The sequence below is a fragment of the Hippichthys cyanospilos genome, chromosome 6, assembly GCF_059441005.1.
Source record: "Hippichthys cyanospilos isolate Australia breed blue-spotted pipefish chromosome 6, RoL_Hcya_1.0, whole genome shotgun sequence".
Classification (NCBI taxonomy): Eukaryota; Metazoa; Chordata; class Actinopteri; order Syngnathiformes; family Syngnathidae; genus Hippichthys; species Hippichthys cyanospilos.
In genome coordinates this window covers 14,297,501-14,318,327 of record NC_142374.1, presented here as the reverse complement: position 1 = coordinate 14,318,327, position 20,827 = coordinate 14,297,501, and the positions used below count along the sequence as shown (strand labels likewise).

The 20,827-nt window shown below is 37.8% G+C and overlaps 1 protein-coding gene across 1 annotated transcript in view; it reads left to right on the top strand.

Annotated features, from left to right (window-relative positions):
- The window catches only part of hgfb (hepatocyte growth factor b), a 28,436-nt gene that overhangs the window by 7,048 nt on the left and 561 nt on the right, over positions 1–20,827 (top strand). Inside the window, exons 6-18 of the mRNA XM_088417674.1 lie at positions 1,397–1,517; positions 3,637–3,755; positions 8,154–8,319; positions 9,040–9,167; positions 10,369–10,462; positions 13,894–14,024; positions 14,949–14,978; positions 15,569–15,683; positions 15,877–15,951; positions 16,022–16,171; positions 16,254–16,360; positions 17,193–17,335; positions 19,399–20,827. The exon at positions 19,399–20,827 is cut by the window's right edge and continues 561 nt beyond it. Coding sequence (XP_088273800.1) covers positions 1,397–1,517; positions 3,637–3,755; positions 8,154–8,319; positions 9,040–9,167; positions 10,369–10,462; positions 13,894–14,024; positions 14,949–14,978; positions 15,569–15,683; positions 15,877–15,951; positions 16,022–16,171; positions 16,254–16,360; positions 17,193–17,335; positions 19,399–19,584 — 1,565 coding nt within the window. The 3' untranslated portion in view covers positions 19,585–20,827. The remainder of the gene's footprint in view (positions 1–1,396; positions 1,518–3,636; positions 3,756–8,153; positions 8,320–9,039; positions 9,168–10,368; positions 10,463–13,893; positions 14,025–14,948; positions 14,979–15,568; positions 15,684–15,876; positions 15,952–16,021; positions 16,172–16,253; positions 16,361–17,192; positions 17,336–19,398) is intronic.

Genomic DNA, 20,827 nt, shown 5'->3' with positions numbered 1-20,827 from the left:
AACAAACAAAAAAACGCACACTATTACCACGGAGGACCCTAAATAGTCTTGACTATAAATGTGTTTACATTTAATGATTTTGTTGTTCTTTTCAAGACGAAATGATGTAACATAAGATATAGAGCTTGTTATTTTTTTCATTTTTTCATGTTTTTGTCAGACCAACATCTGTTTGTTTCTTTTTTTCACTCAACCAACAGAAAATATGTCTATTTTTTTCACAAAAAAAGTTCCAAAGTGAAATGATTGAGAATTGTATTCGGGCCTTTGGAATGTCAATAATTTATAATCGATTACTGATTTTAATATATTTCTTTCTTCTTTGAGCAATGACATATGTTAAAAACCAAACAAAAATGAAAATAAAACTTCAAAGTAACAAGTAGGGCTTCCAGTAAAACCACCCTTAGCTGCAAATGTCGGGTTAGTTTGTCAAAGATTGAAATATGTTTTTTTTTTTTTTTTTCCATCATATTGCGGTTTATGAATGATAACTAAACATAATCAAGTAATGTTGGAGAAATAAATTGAGACTTTTTTTTTAGATGACAGTATTTGAGAGGTTTTTATTCATTTTTAGTTAGATTTTGTTTAAATTGCTTTTTTTTTTTTTTAAACAAGAAATAACCAGGAAATCCAAGGAAGCTGTTTTTCACTGAGAATGTTTTCATTTAAGGGTTAATTAAACATACCGAGAAACTCCATTTCAAATCCTAAAGCTTTCTTGAATTCATTTTAAAACCCTAACCCTCATTTGGAAACCCTAATCCTGGTTTACATGTGACCAGAGATGAAAACAAGTTTGACACCCCTGTTTAATGGGAAACATGTTCGCCTCAGAGGCACACAATTTGCTCGCGAAAGTAACTTATGCACGCACACAGCACGTTGGGTAGAAACACGCTCCGCCACGGACATCTGCCTCTAATTCTGCACGCGCCGTGTTGTTGACAGTAGACAGCATGTACTGTAGTATTCAGTGAGCAACAAATGGGAGCTTTGCTTACATGAAAGGAATCGGCACCTTCATAGCTTTCTCACTTAATAAATGCTTGTGTGTATAAGTATGTGTGTGTAGACAGTCAAATTCGTGCCACAGAAACAAGGGGTGTTTTATTACAATACGTACTATAGTGATCTAATACGTATGCAATTACATGTTGTTTAGTTTTCCTAGAGACCATAAATTGGACAACCTTTGTCCTCAAGGGCCGTGTTTGAATTTTAAGCCAGACAGATGGGCCAGTAAATACGGTAAATGAGGTTCAAAAGTGTAAAATATACATTTAAAATAAAAAGAGTTCATTTTATTAATAATATAATTCATTCTCATTTGATTTGTTAGTGGTTTCTTTGCAATGATGATTGCGTGTATGCGTGTGTCATGGTTGTGTAGTGGAGTGTATACATTGCAATGGGGAGGACTACAGAGGACCCATGGACCACACAGAAAGTGGGAAGGAATGCCAGCGCTGGGACCTGGCGGAGCCACACAAGCACCTGTACCACCCTAACAGGTACCGTAAGACAACATGATCACACAGTTAGTCATAGTCAACATCAACTGCTCCAAGGATTTTTTTTCTCTAGCATGGTCTGAATAGTCCCTATATACTGGACCACTAGTGGAACTACTTAATTCTATTTATTGAAAGTGTGAGTTCTGAAGAAAAAAAACAATGTGAAAATGATGCAATGAAAAAAAATCAATCATTACCTTGAATCCGACTGAGTGTCAGCAGAGATGAAATCTAGCAACTTGTGATTTTGTCAGTGAATTCCAGTTTTCAGGCTGTAATTACCTGCACATTATTTGCAACAAAATATGCATAGAATGTGAACATTTGCTTAATGATTGTAAAACTCTCCCATTACTTTTGGCCCCTTAAAAACTGTCAGGTACTGTATACACAAAACTGTTGTAATTCCTGCATCATTCCCTAGTTTTGGTTGTGAATACCCTTAAAAAACCCTTCAAATCTGCCGTAGTGGTGTTTATAGCCCAAACAGCAAGATTTCATCGCTTGCAACCTGAATGTACGGGCCGCTGCTCTGACTCAGCTGGAAGGTTGTTCCAGAGTCTCCAAAAGTCTCCAATAACACCACAAAAAAAGGGGGAAAAAAAAGAAAGAAAAAGAAAAGCAGGGTTTCAATAGAAATGCAGGGTTAAATTAGCCTGTGTGGTTTTCTGGCAGTCTTGACACTGGAGATGAATTTCTTCTGCTCAGACTGCAGTTGGAAATCTCGCAGTCCCCAATAACGCCAAAAAAACAAGTTTGCTGCAAGAGGTCCTGGAAGGATTACTAACATATCGACAGTTGCTAAGTTGCTAAAAAGTGGCTAAGATCCAAAGCTCAGTGTTAAAAAAATACTATAATTCTAAGTGTTGTCAAAAGATTAGACAAAAATAATAATTAAGATCTGCAATTAATAATTTTCTTAAGTAATGTATCAATCAATCACTTTTTCAGATACTTTTTTAGATACTTGGTGATAGATAAATAGACTAATGAACATCAAGATAAAAATATGTAATTGTTTTTTTTTGCATTCGTGTGAGAGACTAAACTTTTTTTGTAGTAAGAAAGCTCCATCTTACAGCAAATGCATATCACTGACTTTTATCAAATGTGCTGTTTGCCCTAATTTTTTTTTTAATTTACCATTTATTAGATCAAAAACTCTCACATCTTCCTTCCGCTCCTGAACTGGTCCCCCCAGCCATTACAATAGCCTATCAGGTTATGGCGAAAACAATGATAGCCAATCAGTGTCCACTTCAGGGCGTGATTGCCTTTTGTTATCCAACCCATAAAAACTCAAGCAAAAAAAAAAAATGTCTTTCCTAAAAACATATGTAATCAAAGTACAAAAAACATAAAAGTAGAAATTTAAAATAAAATAAACATGTTTTTTTATTTTTATATTTTATGTGCTTTAACTCTGACGCTAAGTAATTGATCACAATTGACCCCCCTAGTAATTCTTAAGGTGAAAGGCCTTTTATTGAGACACCTGGAGACTTGTTAAATTTGTACGTATGCCGTACTCTATGCTCTAAGGTCAAGAGCTTGTGGTGTCCAAAGTGATATTTGAGTCAGCCAGGGTACTTAAATTTCCCTATGGAGACACACTTTGTGTTTCTCGCAGTGATTTTCCGGGAAAACTTTTCAATCTGACTAATTACTCTAAATTCCTGGTAAACCCAGTACAGATTGTTAGGCTTCAGCTTTTTCTGAAGGAGTGCTTACATTTTACTCCCTGATTTTGCATCATGTTCTATGTAGTGTGCAGGAGGAAGAAAAACCAGACAAGTGAGTAACATCCAGGCAGGAATCTTAATCATGTTCTCTTGTGGACAAGAGAGCAAAACAAATGAAAGCAGGGTATTTGTGTAAAACAGGTCGTACATTCAGTGGCTTTTTTTTTCTAAGTAAGCAGCAGGTCCTGCAGTTTAACTGATTAAGAAACAGTACTAAAAATGATCTCACTACACGTTTTATAGGAACACTTCCAGCCAACCAAGATATTTGATATCATTGCTTTCTCTCACACATACATATTGAATCATTTGACACAGTGTTTTCCATCAAGTCCAATGATATCATGCTGTTCCCGATGCATGTTTCACATTAGGTATCCTGACAAGGGCCTGGATGATAACTACTGCAGGAATCCAGACGGACGCCACAGACCCTGGTGCTTTACCACCGACCCAAACACAAACTGGGAGTACTGCGCCATCAAAGTTTGTGGTAATGCAACACTTATATTTATTCTTGAATGCATTAAACCAGTCAATAAAGTGTGGTATGTGCACCAGTAGTGGTAAATGGGCTTCTCCTAATGGTGTTTGAAAGAATAATTAAATTAAATGTTCTAATTGTACATAATGTAACAGTGGCATTTTTTAAGCAGTGCAGTGCTTATGTTAAGTACAGTTCAGGTGGGTTTACCTTCTAAATATAATGCATTTGCATTCATATTGTAGAAATACATCTTTTTATTGCTTGTTTTTTAGCTTTGATTTGCAAATAAATTGAACTGTATCATTGTTTAAGTATTATCTATGTTCATGTGATTTACAACAGTATTGATGTTGTTTTATCGATATAAAACTTCTATATTTTTTCAATCAGCATTTCCATTTCAACATTTGTTTTGATATTTTTCTAAGAGGGGTATTTGAGGGTATTTACTGACATTGGCTGTAAATGAATAAGTGTGTAAAATATGTTTAGTAAGGCCTTCCGTACCTCCTATGCCCAGTGACCTCTTAACTGTTGTATGGAGGTATAAAAATCCGTTTTGGGACACAAACTGTATTTTTCTTTTTCAACACCGCAGAGTGCTTTCAATGAGGCGTCAACCTCTCAACTCACATTGCAGGACTGAGCGAGCTTTTCCTCCCCCTCTCCCCGCCTGTTTCTGCATGCCAGGTCACTCTGCATTTTGCCAACACCACTCCCCCACATCCATTTCTGCATGAAAGGTCATCCCTTTTGTATCTGCACACACCCCACGGCTCCACACATCTAGGATAAATTCCGCAGTTTGTCAGACCTAAGCGCGCAGCGGTGTGGCCGTGCTAGTCCGGTTTTTGCCTAATGTCATATAGTGCTAAATGAAGAAAAGCAGTGGTTTAGTTTTAAGCAAAAGTTCCTTCATTCAAATAGGATTGTGTCTTCGGGCTGTTAGATTGCTTCGGACTACATATCAGGATTGAGCATGTGGGTATTGCAGTGCAATTTGCGCTGCTGTGAGGTGATGGTTCTTTGGAAATTAAAAATGCACTGAGGGAGTGATAGGTGAAGCGCAGAGTAGCGAGGGATCACTGTACTATATTTGTTTTTTGTTGCATGGGAAGGTTTGTTTTTAGTGCTTGTTATAATAATTTAAAATACCATAATGGGTTGTATCACTTTTATCGTTTGACATAAAATTGGCAGGATAACACATGCATGGAAACAGTGTCAATGGCCCATCTTGAACAGGAAAACTGCCATTTTAATTTGAAGCATCTATTTTGGGACTCATAATAAAAGAAGGAACAATGGCCTGTTATTGTGCAAACCAAGACAATTAACCACGACAACATGGGCAAATATGAGAGAAACTTTCAATCTGGAGAAAAAAACAACTTTGCAAGAAACCCTTTGGAGTACATCCAAGTTAAAAAGCTCCTCTCAAGCGGTGACATGCTTCAAAAGTCAACAAATAATTCAAATGCACACACGTGGCTCTTTTTGTTATGTCTTCACTAATAGCCATGTTTTGAATCTACCGCACAACCGTCATGAAGTTTATTGTCGTACGAAAGGCTTTCAAATTGTTGGGGTTTGTCTTACAACTTTAAATCCCTGTTAAAATGCAGACAAAACATGTGCTGTTTACATTACACACCTCTGTGGACTTAAAAAAAACAGTTTGACTGGCAGTCTAACTATAATGTATTTTGTAGGTATGGTCACTAAATTAGATCATATAAATGTATTGTCACCCTGCCCAGTGCTTCTCAGATTATTTACAGACTCAAAAAATGATTTCATGATTCTCCAAGTAGCCTACTTCCACAAATATTTTTACAACAGAGTAATATAGTAGTCCTAAAAAAGGAAGTCCTTAAAAGTATACACTATAGTAAACTATTGTAAAAGTAAGTAGTTTGCACTATGCTCACTTATTAAGAACTAAAAAAAAGCTGTATTTAAAAAACATGAGTTAAAATGTATTTTATATAACACGTCGACATGGTGGCTGATGAACTAGCATCCCGACCTCACATTGCGAGAGGTCATGGGTTCACTTTCTGCTCTTGCTTTCCTGTGTGGAGTTTGCATGTCCTCCCCATGCTTTCGTGGGTTTCCCCAGGACGCTCCAGTTTTCTTCCATATTCCATTTTTTTTTTTAAATTCTAAAGAGTTAAAGTTCAATAAATACAACTGAAGTGCACTTAACAAACATATTTAACAAAAGAAAAACACTTAAACCTCTTTAGCACTTTGAACAGTTTGAACTCTTAATTAAATCATTCATAAGAATCAAACAGAGTTTGAAAATCTGAAGTAATCGAAACATTTGTGTCAAATATAAATACAATTCAATTCGTACTACAAAATCATTTGGTGGAGGAAAAATATGCTTGTTGTATCTGTGAAAAATTAAAAAATGCCAAAATGAAAACAAAATAATCCAAGGAAAAAACATGAAACTTGGTATGCTTTTGTGGGATGAAAATAAACTGAGGCAGGCTGTATGGTCCCCCAGGCAATGAGTTTCACACGTGTTGTAATGTGTTTGATAAGTACCCTTTAAACAGCAAAGAGGCCTCTGTAAACTGAGGTTGGTGTACAGTCATCAGCCTGCTTGGCACTGCGTTTATTACGAAGACGTTTGCTCATGTGGTCCCACTAGTGCACCAGTGTCCCCAGGCTTCCCCTTTGCACCCCCTAACATTTCCCTTCTCTCTCTCTCTCTCTCTCTCTCTCTCCAAAAAAAAAAAAAAAAAAAAAAAATATATATATATATATATATATATATATATATATATATATATATATATATATATATATATATATATATATATAAAAATCTCCGTCTCTTCGCCGTCCCTGATGTGGAGTTTTGTTGGTAATGGAGTGAGTTTACGACCCAGTGAGTCTTAATAAAAACAAGGCAGTGAGAGCAGGGGAACACAGTGTTCTTTTCTCTGTCAACATTTGGAATATTTTTTTAACCATATAAAAGTTATTTCAGAATTCAGTCCTGAGCCTAATGATGCCCCGCTTAATGAAATGAGGACTTTTACACACTTTGCCGGAGTCCTGCTTGATGATTATTGCATCAAATCATATATAATTTATTCACACTACACATGCTGGTTTTCAATTCCTTTTCCTGGTTGTAGCAGTAGCATGACGATGTAGATTTGATCAACTCGAGAAGTAGACGTCTTCTAGTGTGCACGCCTTGGCCACCTGGGGACAGGATAATCCAGACACATAGATATACAGAACCTGTAACTAATCAGTAAGATTCAGTAATATTCTTCACTGAGGATAAAGAAAATATGCCTATAATATTTGGCAAATTATCTGTCTATATGTGTTGCTCCATAGTTAGCCTCAAATATCCATTGAGTTGAGGAAGAGTGGAATACGTGGAAATAGGTCACATTTTCATCGCACTTCAACGGAAAGTTGAGTGAAACATTCATGGACTGTATACATGATTTTAGTGAGTTTATATCAAGCATGTGAATCTCGTGTGATGGGGAATGTCCGCAGATCAATGAGTTAAATGTGTGGAAAATGTTATGCTTTATTTTATGATGGACACTAAATATACATATTTTATATACATATTTAATATACATAGTTTGTGATTAGATTATAGTGTTAAATCAGTGCTTATAATGTAACATTCAATGATGGAGATGTCTGGAAACAGCCGCAGTTGCTCTTTGCTAAACAACTATGAATCGCTGGGATTTTATAATGTCGGCGCAGGTGCGGAATAGCATACAGATCAGCACACAAAATGGCAGGCCCATTATCACGGGGGTCGGGGTGAGCCCATTTTTGTGAATTATTGGAGCCATTTCATAATTTGTCTGCACACTTTGCCGCACCCTGAGAACGTTCTCTCCTCTTCAATTCTCACGCTCACCCTCATCTTATCTCTCCATCTTGCCTTCATTCAGATAAGCTTTTTTTGTGTGAAGCGTATCATTGCTTCTCTGCGCAAATTGCAGTACAATTAGGCAGACAAATTGCCTTTTTATGATCTCCATCGCTTTGGTGTTTCATATGGCAACATATGTTTTTAATCTTTTTAATTTGTCACTATTGGAATGTTTTTATCAGTTTTTTATTGTTTTATGTACATATTATTGAAATCATAATTGAAGATCTCTGTAGTTAAGATACACATTACTTTAAAAATAATCATAAAATACGATCACTGAAGTTAATTATGAAACTAAAATGAAGTTCTGCTTGGGAAAAACATAGCTGATTTGGCAACCTCTTGTATGTTCAATACTTTGTATAATAAATAAAGAAGGATGCGAGTTGAGTTGAGTTTCATCTCCTTAAAAGAATATTTTCTGTCTTGCTCTTCCTTCCTTCCTAAATGCTGTTTTGCCTCCACAGAATCACCTCCCAAAAGAACAGTGATGGAAACCAGCGAGTGCTACCAGGACAGAGGAGAAGCTTACAGAGGGACAGTGGACATGACCCCAACTGGCCTCACCTGCCAACGCTGGGACTCGCAATACCCCCACAACCATACTTTCATCCCCCAGGCGTACCCTTGCAAGTGAGTCATCTCTCTGTCCACCAATCCATCCACCATTCACTCAGAAATGGATGAAAAGAGGAGGGAAAAAAAAGGAAGACTTCCAACGGGTCAGCGACAACATCTAAGTGTAGGAATTTCTAGCAAGCTTAACATATATGACAACATTCTTCCATCTTCTTCATTCCTTAGCAGCAGTACAGGTTAAAGCAGTCCTCAAATAATGGGCAAATAATAGGTTTGGTTTACAAATGTTGCGTGAACGCTCGGTGCAGCTTTTTCCTACCGGGAGCCGATATTCTCCCATACTGTAGGTGGCAGTAAAAGGAGTCTACAGCATACAAACAACCCTCTCAAAAAATTCCGGAAGGTACACGTTGCAGAAAATCTGGCCCGCATGGACCTAACCCTAACCCCTAACCCTAACCCTAACCCACGAAGGGGCGCGGTTTCTGTAATGACATCATTTTGACGCATGGAGCCGTGTGGAACTCACGGACGTGTCAAGCATAAGCCAAGCCCTAGGGTTGCGACATAGAAGCTCTGATAGGGTATTCACAGTTGTGCAGTCACATCCCCTCAGTTGATTTTTCAACTCACCATCTTAACTAGATATTTTTCCAGATGAGTCGTATAGGTTATTGCCCAAAAATGTTTTTATTTTCTATCACAAAAACTCTTCACTTCAGCTGCGGTGTTCAAAATGTTTATATCCACTATACATTTCTTGTTGCTTTCCAGGGATTTGAGAGAAAACTACTGCCGAAATCCAGATGGCCAAGAATTCCCATGGTGCTTTACAACGGACCCAAGAGTCCGCACCATGCTGTGTACCAACATCCCTCAGTGCGGCTCCCAAAACAAGCCTGGTGAGAGACTGGCTTTGCACTCCAAAATAGCAGTCGCTGGAATTCATTTTCTCACAATACGAGATGTACATTACCCAACTCGCAGTGCAAACCGCACGCACTCAATGTATTTTCACCACGTCCCTGTGGAGAGTTACAAGAGTGTGGGAAGGCCTTGCCACCACGCCTCACACATACAAAGCCCGGTGGTGTGGACGGATTAGAGCTGTCTCGAATGAATCTTGTGGACTTAAAATGCATGCTGTACTTGGTACCCAGAAAATATTCACCCTCCCATGGGGTCTGAGATGAATGAGATGAAATTACTATAGATAGTCCAATTTTGTTATGAACTGCAATGACAGCGAAGGCTACTTTTGTCGTCTACTGTAGGATCTGGATTAGAGCGTAATCACGATTTCTCCAGATCAATGGAGCTTTATTACTGTAGAAATGAGAGTAATAATATTAGAAACATCTCTTAGTGTTAACGTCTAAGTTTAATTGTGCATGCTGTGTTCATGTTTCATTGTGACACACTCGACGTATAATCATCCAAAAATATAACAGCACACAAAAGAAAAGGGAAAAATGACCAGTAAGATACAAATAAACTTTTCACATTTGCGCACCAGATGTCAGCTTTTGAGAAAATTGAAGCCTTTTAGGTGTGCTTTATAGTGTGGAACATATGGTATTTGGATGTTTTGTTGTTGTCCTTTTTTGTTTGTTTGTTTTTTCCTTGTTTGGCTCATTCCAGTGTTCAGCATTTTGTTGGTTGCAGTGCAGCTGCGATTGGCCAAGGTGAGGGGAAGAAAATGTGAAGCCTTCACATTTTCTTACCCTCATTTGAGGCTTTTTGGATGAATGAATGAAGCTTTATTAGAAATGGACAACATAGTTACAGGCTCGCAGCTGATGTGATGCATGCAGAGGTTATACAGAATGCTAACTCCCAACTCTGGTCCGTAGTTGGACTCTCCCACATAATTGCATTATGGTAAAAATGTAAAATATCAATCAAATTCAAAAACCAAAGACACTAAACAATTTAAACATCAAATAGTCCATTATGACATAAGGTGTCCACTCTGTAGGAGTGCAATGGTAAAACATACAATGGCTATCTTTTTTACATACATTAAATACATTTAAAACCCAAACAAAACCTATGACAAAAATTTGACATACTTCATCCACTTACTTTTGTCATCCAATGCAGACTGCTACGAAAGCTTTGGAGAGAAATACCAAGGGGAGCAGTCGAGGACAAGATCCAACCTGCCTTGTGCTCCCTGGGTAGAGCACAACAACAGGTCAGCCAAAGACATCCTTCCCAAACATCCATCCATTTTCATCAGACTCTTTCACCGTTATGTCACACATATGTTCTGATTGCACCTATAGTAAGAGACCATTTCCATGTCATCAAGGAAGAGGGATTGAGAAAACAGCGGAAATCACTTGAATGATGATTCGAGAATTTTTCAGTACCACCGTAAGAGAAATGTAGGATGTGTCAATCAAAAAAAAAAAAAACATGTTACTTGAGGCAAATTGCTTGGAAAAAAAAGTAACACTGGTCATCATGTACATTGTAACAGATGTGGTAGGATGTGCCCATCAAAAAACAAATACAAAAAAAACATGGAAACAATATGTAACACTGGCCATAATTTACATTCTCACATACGTATGTGGTAGAGATTATGACAATTAACATGCTCATTGATTCAATGAGCATGGGTGGCCAAGACCAGTCCTCGAGAGCCATGATCTGGCCCATTTTCGATGTTTCTCTTCAACAAACATACCTGATTCAGATAATTAGCTCAACAGCATGATCCGCAGAACCCTGAAAACGACTGTTTTGAATGAGGTGTGTTGGTTGATGGGAAACATCGAAAACATGCTGGATTCTCCAGGACCGGACGTGGCCAAACCCGGGCTGAATAAACAAACTTTTGTTACTCAGATAAATGGATCAGATGTGCACTAAAAGTGGACGTGGAGAGTGAGTTTAGTGAACATGATAAATTGCTAAATTACTTTGCGACAACATGCTTTCGACATACCTGTGAGAAAATCTTCAAAGCAAACCCCATGATGGAGATTAGGCTCCCCGTTTGTCCCTTGAGAAGTAGCTGTAATCACTTCTCTGTCAAGCTATTTGTGACATCCACCCCCAGGAACCTCATTTCCCATAGGTTCCGCTGGATTATTTTGATTATTTACTTCTTTTTATATAAAATACCATAATTGGCAGTGGAAGTCCACACACAGCCTGCTTTTTGTCCTCACTAGAATGGCTTTTTGACACCCAGAAGGACACTGTCACTGATTGTTTATAAAATAAAAAGGCATATAGCACACATATAGCATCATTGTTTTATGTAGACTTCAGATGCCAACATAGTATCTAACTGTTCATCAAAAAAAGGCTGTGACTCAAGAAAAATAAGGCACAAGAATCCTGGCTTAAAAAGCCTGTCTAAAATTAGTTGGCCCTCGATCTTATTTCTTCATTGTGAGCAATTGTAAGTTTCCTACTTTTGCGGTAACTGTTTGGAAGGGATTCTGCGTAACCTTACCAAGTCTTAAATTTGATTTTCCAAAAATGAAGGCTTTCATTACCATGAAAAATGACACTTCTTACACATTAAATCCATCATTCAGAGGTTATGAATTTGCCATAGATGCTTTAAAAAAAGGGCTGCCCAAACATTTTTGATCTATGTACATGTCAAGCAGCCAAACTCCCCCGATCTACCGGGGCAAGGGGTCTCTGTTCCTCTGTGTTGTGTAAGTAAGTAGAATGCATGCTAATCAATGTTAGCAAGATTAGACTCAATAATGCAATCAATTCAATCAGTTTTCTTAAGAGTCCAGACATTCAATCTCAGATACTTAAGTATGGAAATTAACATACTTAATGTACTTAAGTATCGATTTGCAATTTTTATTTTCTGAACTTCAGTATAGCTTAAAAGTAACAAATATACTTGTCAAATTGAATCTGTTGGGGAATAAAAAAGGCACATGATTTTTTTTTACTTTAATAACGCTAATACATTTTAAAATTTAATTTTTTGTTGTTGTTGTTGTTGTTTTGTTTCCACAAGTATTTGTGATGACGGTCCTTGCAAAATTTGCTTCCCGGTCCCTGACTTCAAAAAATTCGAGAATCCCTGGTTTAAGGGATGGAATTTATATTCTAGCATCTCCCACTACAAATAAACATGTCCATTATTCGTGGAGCGCTTTGGTGTGGAAAAACACATTTTGAATAAGCTAGAACAGACACTAACTTTTTGAAAAAAATCTTTGCAGAAGAGATGGCTGAGCTGCAAACACCTCAAGAACCTGATTTAGTATTATCTCAAATTGCGGCTGCTAAACTATAATTTTCAGCGATGAAAATTAGAGGTAATAGAATTGGAAGAGTCGATGGAAGAGGCAATTAATGCTACTACGGAGTCCATATTGAAGTCCGTATTTGAGAGCGTGTTTTTGAGCTCTGCGCCTCCTACATGCAGTAGATATGCCTTTTACTGTGATACCCTCTTCAGAACTCCTCAAGACCTGTGAAAACGCTTCCCCATATGACCTAAGTCGACAAAAATGACTCCTGATGGGGGCAACCCACCTCACTCCTCACCTTCGACCCCGAGCCCCTCCTTAGAGGCAGCGCTTTAAAGTCATTCCGATGCACTCCCTGGCTCCAGCCCAGAGGAGTTCAGAGGTCAAGGTTTAGGGAGTCAACCAGAGAATTAGCTGTTACGCTCATCATTCAAAATTCAACAAACTTGAGCGGTGGTTTGTTCAATCTTGCCACAGCCTTCCTGTACGGACGAGACTGGGGGAATTTGAGCGTGAGGCAGAATCATGTGATAAAGAGTGTAGGTGGCTGTTTATGTGAGTAATTCCTCTGCGCATCTCCTCCTTATCTTGTCCCACAGGACAGAGAGCCTACACAGCTGTGTACTTCCACTAGCCAGATCCTATCTGCTTGCATTTGTTCAGCTTTTACTAGAAACTCAATCGCTAGGAAGTGAGTCTTTATTGCATATTGAGCAAAAGGGTGCAAAGGCGCTCTTGAGATAGCTTGTTTCTTATTTCTTATTATTCTCAGGTCAAATACCGTAAACGGACATTTTGTGGGCCCTTTTTGAACTCGTAAAAATTTTACAAGCAGAGTATTTGAGAATTCAGCCATTGAAGACAATTTTGCTTTGCAGCATGAACATTGGTCGACCTGTTTAAGTAGGAATTAATTCATTTTTTTGTGGGTCAACCAAATTCATGTATGAGAACATTCATTTAGCACAAAATATGCCCTAGGACGTCTTACTGCTACCAAACTTGAATAACAAGTAATTAATAAATGGAAAAAGTTATATTGCACGAGGTTTGAGTTTAAAACATTTTTGTGGGTGGAGCACAAAGTCAAAGCTTAATGACTAACCAGAAAACACATAAATTTCAATAAATCCACAAGATTGGAACAAAACAAAATATATCACTGAGCACCATGATATTTGGTAGGCATATATATATCATGAGTAAATCCACAGTATAAGTCTCAAGAAACCATGTCCAAAAGCACAAAGAAGATCTCTGAAGTTAATTTTAAGCGGCTGTTTTTTTTTTTTTTTTTTTTTGGGGGGGGGGGGGGGGGGGGCATTTCGAGAAGCTTTTAGATTGAGCTCACTCTTGATTTGTTACTGATTTATTTCCTGTTTTATAGTGGCGAGAGGGGAGTCACAGTTACAGGCCTTGAGAGGAACTACTGCAGAAATCCTGATAAGGACAAGCATGGACCGTGGTGTTACACCAACAATTCTGCCATTCGTTGGGACTATTGCAATGTGAAACCATGTAAGTGCACATTTGGAAACATGAAACATCAGCAAAAAATGTGCTTTTAACAAAATTTGTGGTATATGTTGTCTAAAGGTTAGCATACTGGCAAAAATTAGCCCACCAAAGAGCAGTTCTTCTGGTGACTGATACTGCTTTACTAAAATCCTGGTGATGGACTAAATCATAGGTGTTGAAGTCCGTTCCTCGAGGACTTCTCTTTCTAACAATCTCTCTCAAGCACACTGGATGCAAATGGTTAGGATCATTTTCAAGTTCCTGCAGAGCTAATAATTTGTATTATGTGTGTTCGGGGGGAGGACAGCGGAAAACATACTAGATACCGGCCCTCGAAGACTGGATTTCAACACCTATGATAAAGGATCTACTGCCATGTTATCTATTTAAGAGTGCTTGGGCTTCACATTACTGCCGCTCAGGTTCATGGTGTAGATGCACTCTTCTGCCTCTGAATTGGATAATTTACTGTAAGGTTGTGGGTGGATCATTATCATAACCCAACCAAACTATATATATATTAGCTAAAGCTATGAGAATATGTCTTACTATTTATACTGTAGCTTGCTTCAGAGTAGCTGTCGTCCACATGCTATTTTTGTGGTAGAAAGCATGTTCTTTACAAATCAAACCTAAAACATTAATATAATATATATAATACTGATCAATAAAACAATCAGCCACAAGCAAATCACAAATTAGTGATATCATTTTGCTGTTGAGTGGAAAAGCCACAAAGGTATCATCGTGTTCTCCACACTCCAGACTAATAGGACATGACAAATTGAAGGTCACTCTTGGCCATGGCATTTGACCTGCAGTATATTTAACCATCTTGTGAATTGGGGGGTCTTTCCTCTTCTCTCTTATTTGTACATAATTATCCTGACTGATGACTTTGTTGCTCTCCTTTGCTGTGTGCAGGTGATGCTTCCCAGAGCACCATTCCTGTAGGTGAGTGTCTCAGGCAGCTCATCTGTCTGCCTTTGCCAGAAAAGCGCTCATTCTTTTATGGGCACTTGTTGCAGTGCGCGACATCAGTGTGTGTATGTGTGTGTGTGAACGAATGTGTGAGCACATAGTGTGTGAATAAGCAGTAGCATAACACTTATAACCTATCATTTGGAGCATGACACATCCAAAGATGTTTGGGTATGGCTTTAGTCTGTATCTTATTTTTTTTTCTGTCAACGCTATGCATGAACAGTCTATAATTGCCTTAAATAAGGATTTGGTACCATACCTGCTACTGCTTTATGTCTAATTTTCAGATCTTAAACCCATTGAGTCAATAAGAGATATTGACTGGGGAATACATACATAAATACATAGAGCCTTAACACTTGAATAAAAAAAGGGATACGGGATAAAACCTGAGTAGGTGAATTCTTGAGTGTCGAACTGCAAAGATTTGTTTCACTGTACTCACATATAAAAAGATATTTGCGTTTGGAAATAAAACAACAACAACACAAAATAAGATTTAATAGCCCAGCCTGTAAACACATTGAAATGTGAGGTGCGTCTGTGTTTATATTTTCAAGCTCATGCAGGTGAGCAGTCTTTCGTGGGCTGTTTTGTCCACAAGAGGCCCAGAATCGTCGGAGGGGGTCCAGTGAGCGTGTCGGCCGGCAGTTGGATGGTCAGCATACAAAAAGGGTATAGCAGCATCTTGTAATATTCCCCATGTTTTTCCACGCTGCTGAGGTCGCCCTCCGGTATCTAATTTAACAGCGTCATTAATATTCCACATGAGTGCTTTGAAAAGATCATTTGATGCAAATCTCGCCGGCATTAATCTGCGGGCTATCCTTTGATCAGATTAATTGATTGTTTTGGGTGTTCTTTACAGGTCGGCGCACTGGTGTGTGGGTTCACTGGTACGAGAGGAGTGGGTGCTCACAGACAGACAGTGCTTCTCTTCATGGTAGTTTTGCAACTGATTAGGTTTTGCTTCTTCTGTATTTTACCGCTCTAACTCGTCCCGTGTACCACAGCGTTCCCGACCTGAGCGAGTATCGGGTGTGGTTGGGCGTGTCCAATATCACAGCGGTTGCATCTGATTCGGCCAAGAAACAGGAAGTGCGCATTGCGCAGGTGATCTGCGGCCCAGAAGGCTCTAGTTTGGCCCTGCTAAGGCTCTCCAAGTTAGTGACGCTGGCTTGGTATGGATGATATATGTATGCATGCAAGAAAAATTCTGACTATGCTTTCTCAATTGTGTTGCAGGCCTGCGCTCCCTGCTGACAACGTACACACCATTCAGCTGCCCGTGGATGGCTGCTCCATCCCTGAAGGAACACTTTGTAAAATGTATGGATGGGGAGAGACCAAAGGTATGTCTATATTTTTTACTTATGTTTTATTTATTATGATTGTTATGAACCACTTCTGTTTCGAGTCTTTGGAAAATATGGTGCCAATCATAATCCACACAAGAAAAAAAAAGGTTTCAAAACAATATTGGGCATTTTTGAATATTGTATTATTTAAAATATTGTCAAGAATAATCATCACATCACAATGTATTTACCCTAATTAATATAAAAATATTTAGGATGACTGATTAAACAATATTGAAAATGTTTTCTGATAAATTAAGTTATATTGCTTTTTAATGAACTAACATTTAAAGATAACTGTATAATGAAATAAAAGTAAATACAATTACTAATACTGTATTTATATTATAATTGTTTTGTATTTTTTGTCATTTTGGTCAGTATGAATTTTAATTTTATCTTTGTACTTAAACATTTCAAACAAAAACGTTTAAAAAATCATTAATCATATGTAAGATACACCTGTTAATAAGGCACACTGAAAATGAAAATTTGAAAAAAAATGTAGCGCTTTTATTTGTGTGTCACAGTTAAAAAAAATACGGTACATCTGAATATTCAAAAATTATAATTCTCAATTCAAAGCATTAGCAGATATAGCTTCATTTTACTATCTGTATATTTAATGTTATATCCTGCCCATATTGATAAAAATGCAAAAAAAAAAAATCCAAATATGTACAACACAATAGAGTAAATTAAAAACAATCAACATAATTTTAAACTGATATATTACACTATGCCCTGCAGTTGGTGTTGAATGCAATTATTGTTGAATGATGCATACATCCATTCCATTGCTAAGTTGGCAATTTGACGTCCTCAGGTACAGGCCACGACGACGTCCTGAAGGCAGTCAACCTCCCCATAGTGAGCAACGAACGGTGCCGAGAGCTGCACCGGGGAAGCCTGCATATCACCAACAGCAAAATCTGTGCAGGAGGCCGCAAAAACGAAGGCGTGTGTGAGGTAAAAGCCCACTTTCATGCCCGCTTTTGGATGCGATAATTGTTCCCCGTGTGAATTGAAGCAAATCTTCCCGCTCTCGCTTCCTCTCTTTGCTTTCAAAGATCTGAATCTCGAGCAAATTTGTGGACTTAGTGTGTAGAGTTTTATGTTAAGTGGAGCAGCTGCGCGTTGCGCTACATTTCATCAGCGACTCTCAGCCTTAAGCTTTTGTGGTGTGGAGCATTTTTAGAGAGCTGTGCTGCATCTCCAGCAACCACGAAAAGACATCTTACTCGATTTCAATGTGGAAAGAATACGCTTTGATGTTGTTTGGCATCTTAATTATGACCGTGCAGATGTTGAAGGAAGTCACAGACGGTATTTGTAATTCGGAAGTAAGTTTCGAATGTTAACCTTAGAGTTTAAAGCGTTACTGTGGAAAAAAAACAGTTAAGTGTTGCTTCCAGTTATATTGGAAAATGGTTTGCGCATCTTCCTCTAGCAATATTTCTGAAGAGAAAACATAACAAATTCTTAATCTAATGTTGGCCAGTCGTTTTAACAGTTGTCGATAATGTGAATTTCAAAATAGGGTTGTGAGTTGTATATTAAGCAGATTTCTGCACAACTTCACTGATGGTCCCAATCCCATTGATAAAGCAATCAATTCCACCAATTAACCAATTATGGTACAATAGTGAAGTGAAAACCATTTGAGTTGACTACCTCTTGAAACTCTTCGAGAGAATGTGTGCAAAGCATTAATCACGACAATGGAAAAGCTTTTTTTTTTAAAGCTACAATATACAATATACATTTATTTTACTTTTCTATTGAGTACATAACTCCATGTGTTCATTCAATGTTTTGATACCTTTAGTTCAAATCGACAATGGAAATAGTCATGAAAATAAAGAAAAGACATGACTGAAGAAGGTCCGTCAAAATGTTTGGCCTGTATATAATGTGTGATCTGGGGAAAAATGGATTAACATGTCATAATTGATAGCCAGCCCTTCTTTTATTTCTTAATTTTAGCCTAATTTTAGGCTAAAAACATACTAGCATATTGGCTAAAGTAACATTGTTGACTAATCACCTTTATTCATACACTTTGTCTATAATTTCAACTTTTTGGCTCGATGGAGAGGAAAATAAAGGCCTTCAACAAAATGGTTTGAACACTCTTGGTGTACTTCCATCAGTTGAAAATTGTTTCGATTTCGCCTTGCAATCCGTTTGCCACGCAGATCCTTCTTTTGTCCATGTTCATGGTTTCTAACAAGACGTACTCAAAAGAAGCTCCTTTTCACATCCTTGAATTTGGGTATCATTGTGAAGTGGTCAGTGAAAAAAAAAATGAAATTAATGTTATTGAAACACTCTCCTCATTTTATTTGCTCACTGGCCTGCACATGTTGTAGTAAGAAAATGGTCACAAGGTCGATTGGCATGATTCCATGACGTCATGATTTTGCAGATGTAATGTGACTTGGGCTTCCCACTTTTTGATTATTTAATTCACAGATTCCCAACTGGGGTCCAATGGCACACTCTACAGTGAGTGATTACTAGGAGTGCTTTAGAAAAACATCCAATGTTTTTCCATCTTACAACATTTAGACTTCAGTATTTATACTCATTGTGACACTGTTTTTTTGTTGTTGTTTTTTCGGACCACCACAAATTGAACAGAAATATGATTTTTCTCACATAAAGGTTGCACTAGACCAAAAGTCGTAGGTTGTAACATCATCATATTTACACAGAGATGTGGTCCATGGATGTTTTTGAAATGTTTGTATTTATTAAAAAAACATATTTTACAATCATACTTGGCTTGTTAGAATATGGCACCAACACAACAGTAACATGTTACAGGTAACAGGTAACAGGTAACAGTAACATAAAACTGCAGGTAAGGCACACTGGACTATAAGCCACACGGTTCAAAACTCGAAAAAAAAGTAGCGGCTTAAAGTCTGAAATTTACCATATTTGCCACATGAACTGTCTCATGTAAAATGAATGCCTTGGCTCAAAAGAGATCAAACACATTGACTCAATTCCTCCCACCCTTGCAGAGGGATTACGGTGGCCCTTTGGTGTGTCAAGACGGTGAGATCAAGGTCGTGGTGGGCGTGAGCGTCCATGGCCGAGGCTGCGCCCGTGCAAACCGCCCTGCCATCTTCATCAACGTGCCCTACTACACACAATGGATCTATAAAGTCTTCAAGCATTACCCCGAGCCGGAACCCAGCACAGAATAATCCGCGAGCGGGTTGTTATGCTGACACGGGAGCTGGCAAATCTACTCAGGAGGACTCCTTGTCTTGTAGGTTGTACACGGATGAGAGGATTGCTTCTTAATAGTGGATGAGCGAGTCAGACGGAAGATTTAAACACACCAGGAACAGATGTCACACTCGTTTTGACGGCAAACGATGGTAATTAACAAAAAAAAAAGCCCATCTGCCATTCAGGTGTTTAGTCGGATATAAAAGCAGCTAATAGTAACAAGATGGCACCCAAATCACAACATAAAATTTTAAACAACTATGGTGAGCATTTGTGTTAGTGACTAATTTTACAAACCTTGCTATTAAAGAAGATTTCTACATGTCTTTGTTAAAAAGGGAACAATAAGCTGTTGATAGATGATATATACACAATAGTAGGGTCTTGAAAAAAAATCAGCAAGGTTAAAAAAAAAAAAGGCAGCTGCATTAAAAATATAGATATGTATATTTGTGAGAAAAAAATTCAAATCGCTATTCTGTATTAAACATAAAAAGCATTATAGAAAAGAATTTGCCACTTCTGCTGGATATGATCGGGCACTGCCCCCTCATGCAGCATCCACACTGGTACTGTAGTGAATGCCCTAAAGGTGTGTTACATGTGTGAATACGGATTCCTGGCATTACTTGAAATTTTAAACACCAAAGCGTGGTGGTTCGACGGCGACCCTCAGGGGTGAGTTTGGCAGCTTGCTTGGCAGGGCACGCTCGTCTTTTTGTGTACATAGTATTTAATGAGTGTGTTTGTGGCACTCTATGTTGGGTCTTACAGATCTATGGCAAAACAGAAAGATGAATGTCCAAGAAAATATTCAGCCATTCATTCACATTGTACATTTCAGTTATGTCTCCGTTTAATGTGTAAATAAATAATACATATATATATATATATATATATATATATATATATATATATATATATATATATATATATATATATATATATATATATATATAACAAACAAACAAACACTTTCCTATACACCTCATTTTTATTCAAAGCCACTGACTGATGTCTTTGTACAAATACTGTATATTAAGTATTATGTTTGTTCTTAGTGTTGTGTTCTGTGTTTGACAATTTACCTGTAAGGGAGTTCAGTCCTGTTTTATGACGTTTGTATCCTAAATTATGCAATTAGAGTTGACCACAAACAAACAAAATAAAAATGTACACCCTTAATGACATGATGCAGCCACTACATAATTTAAC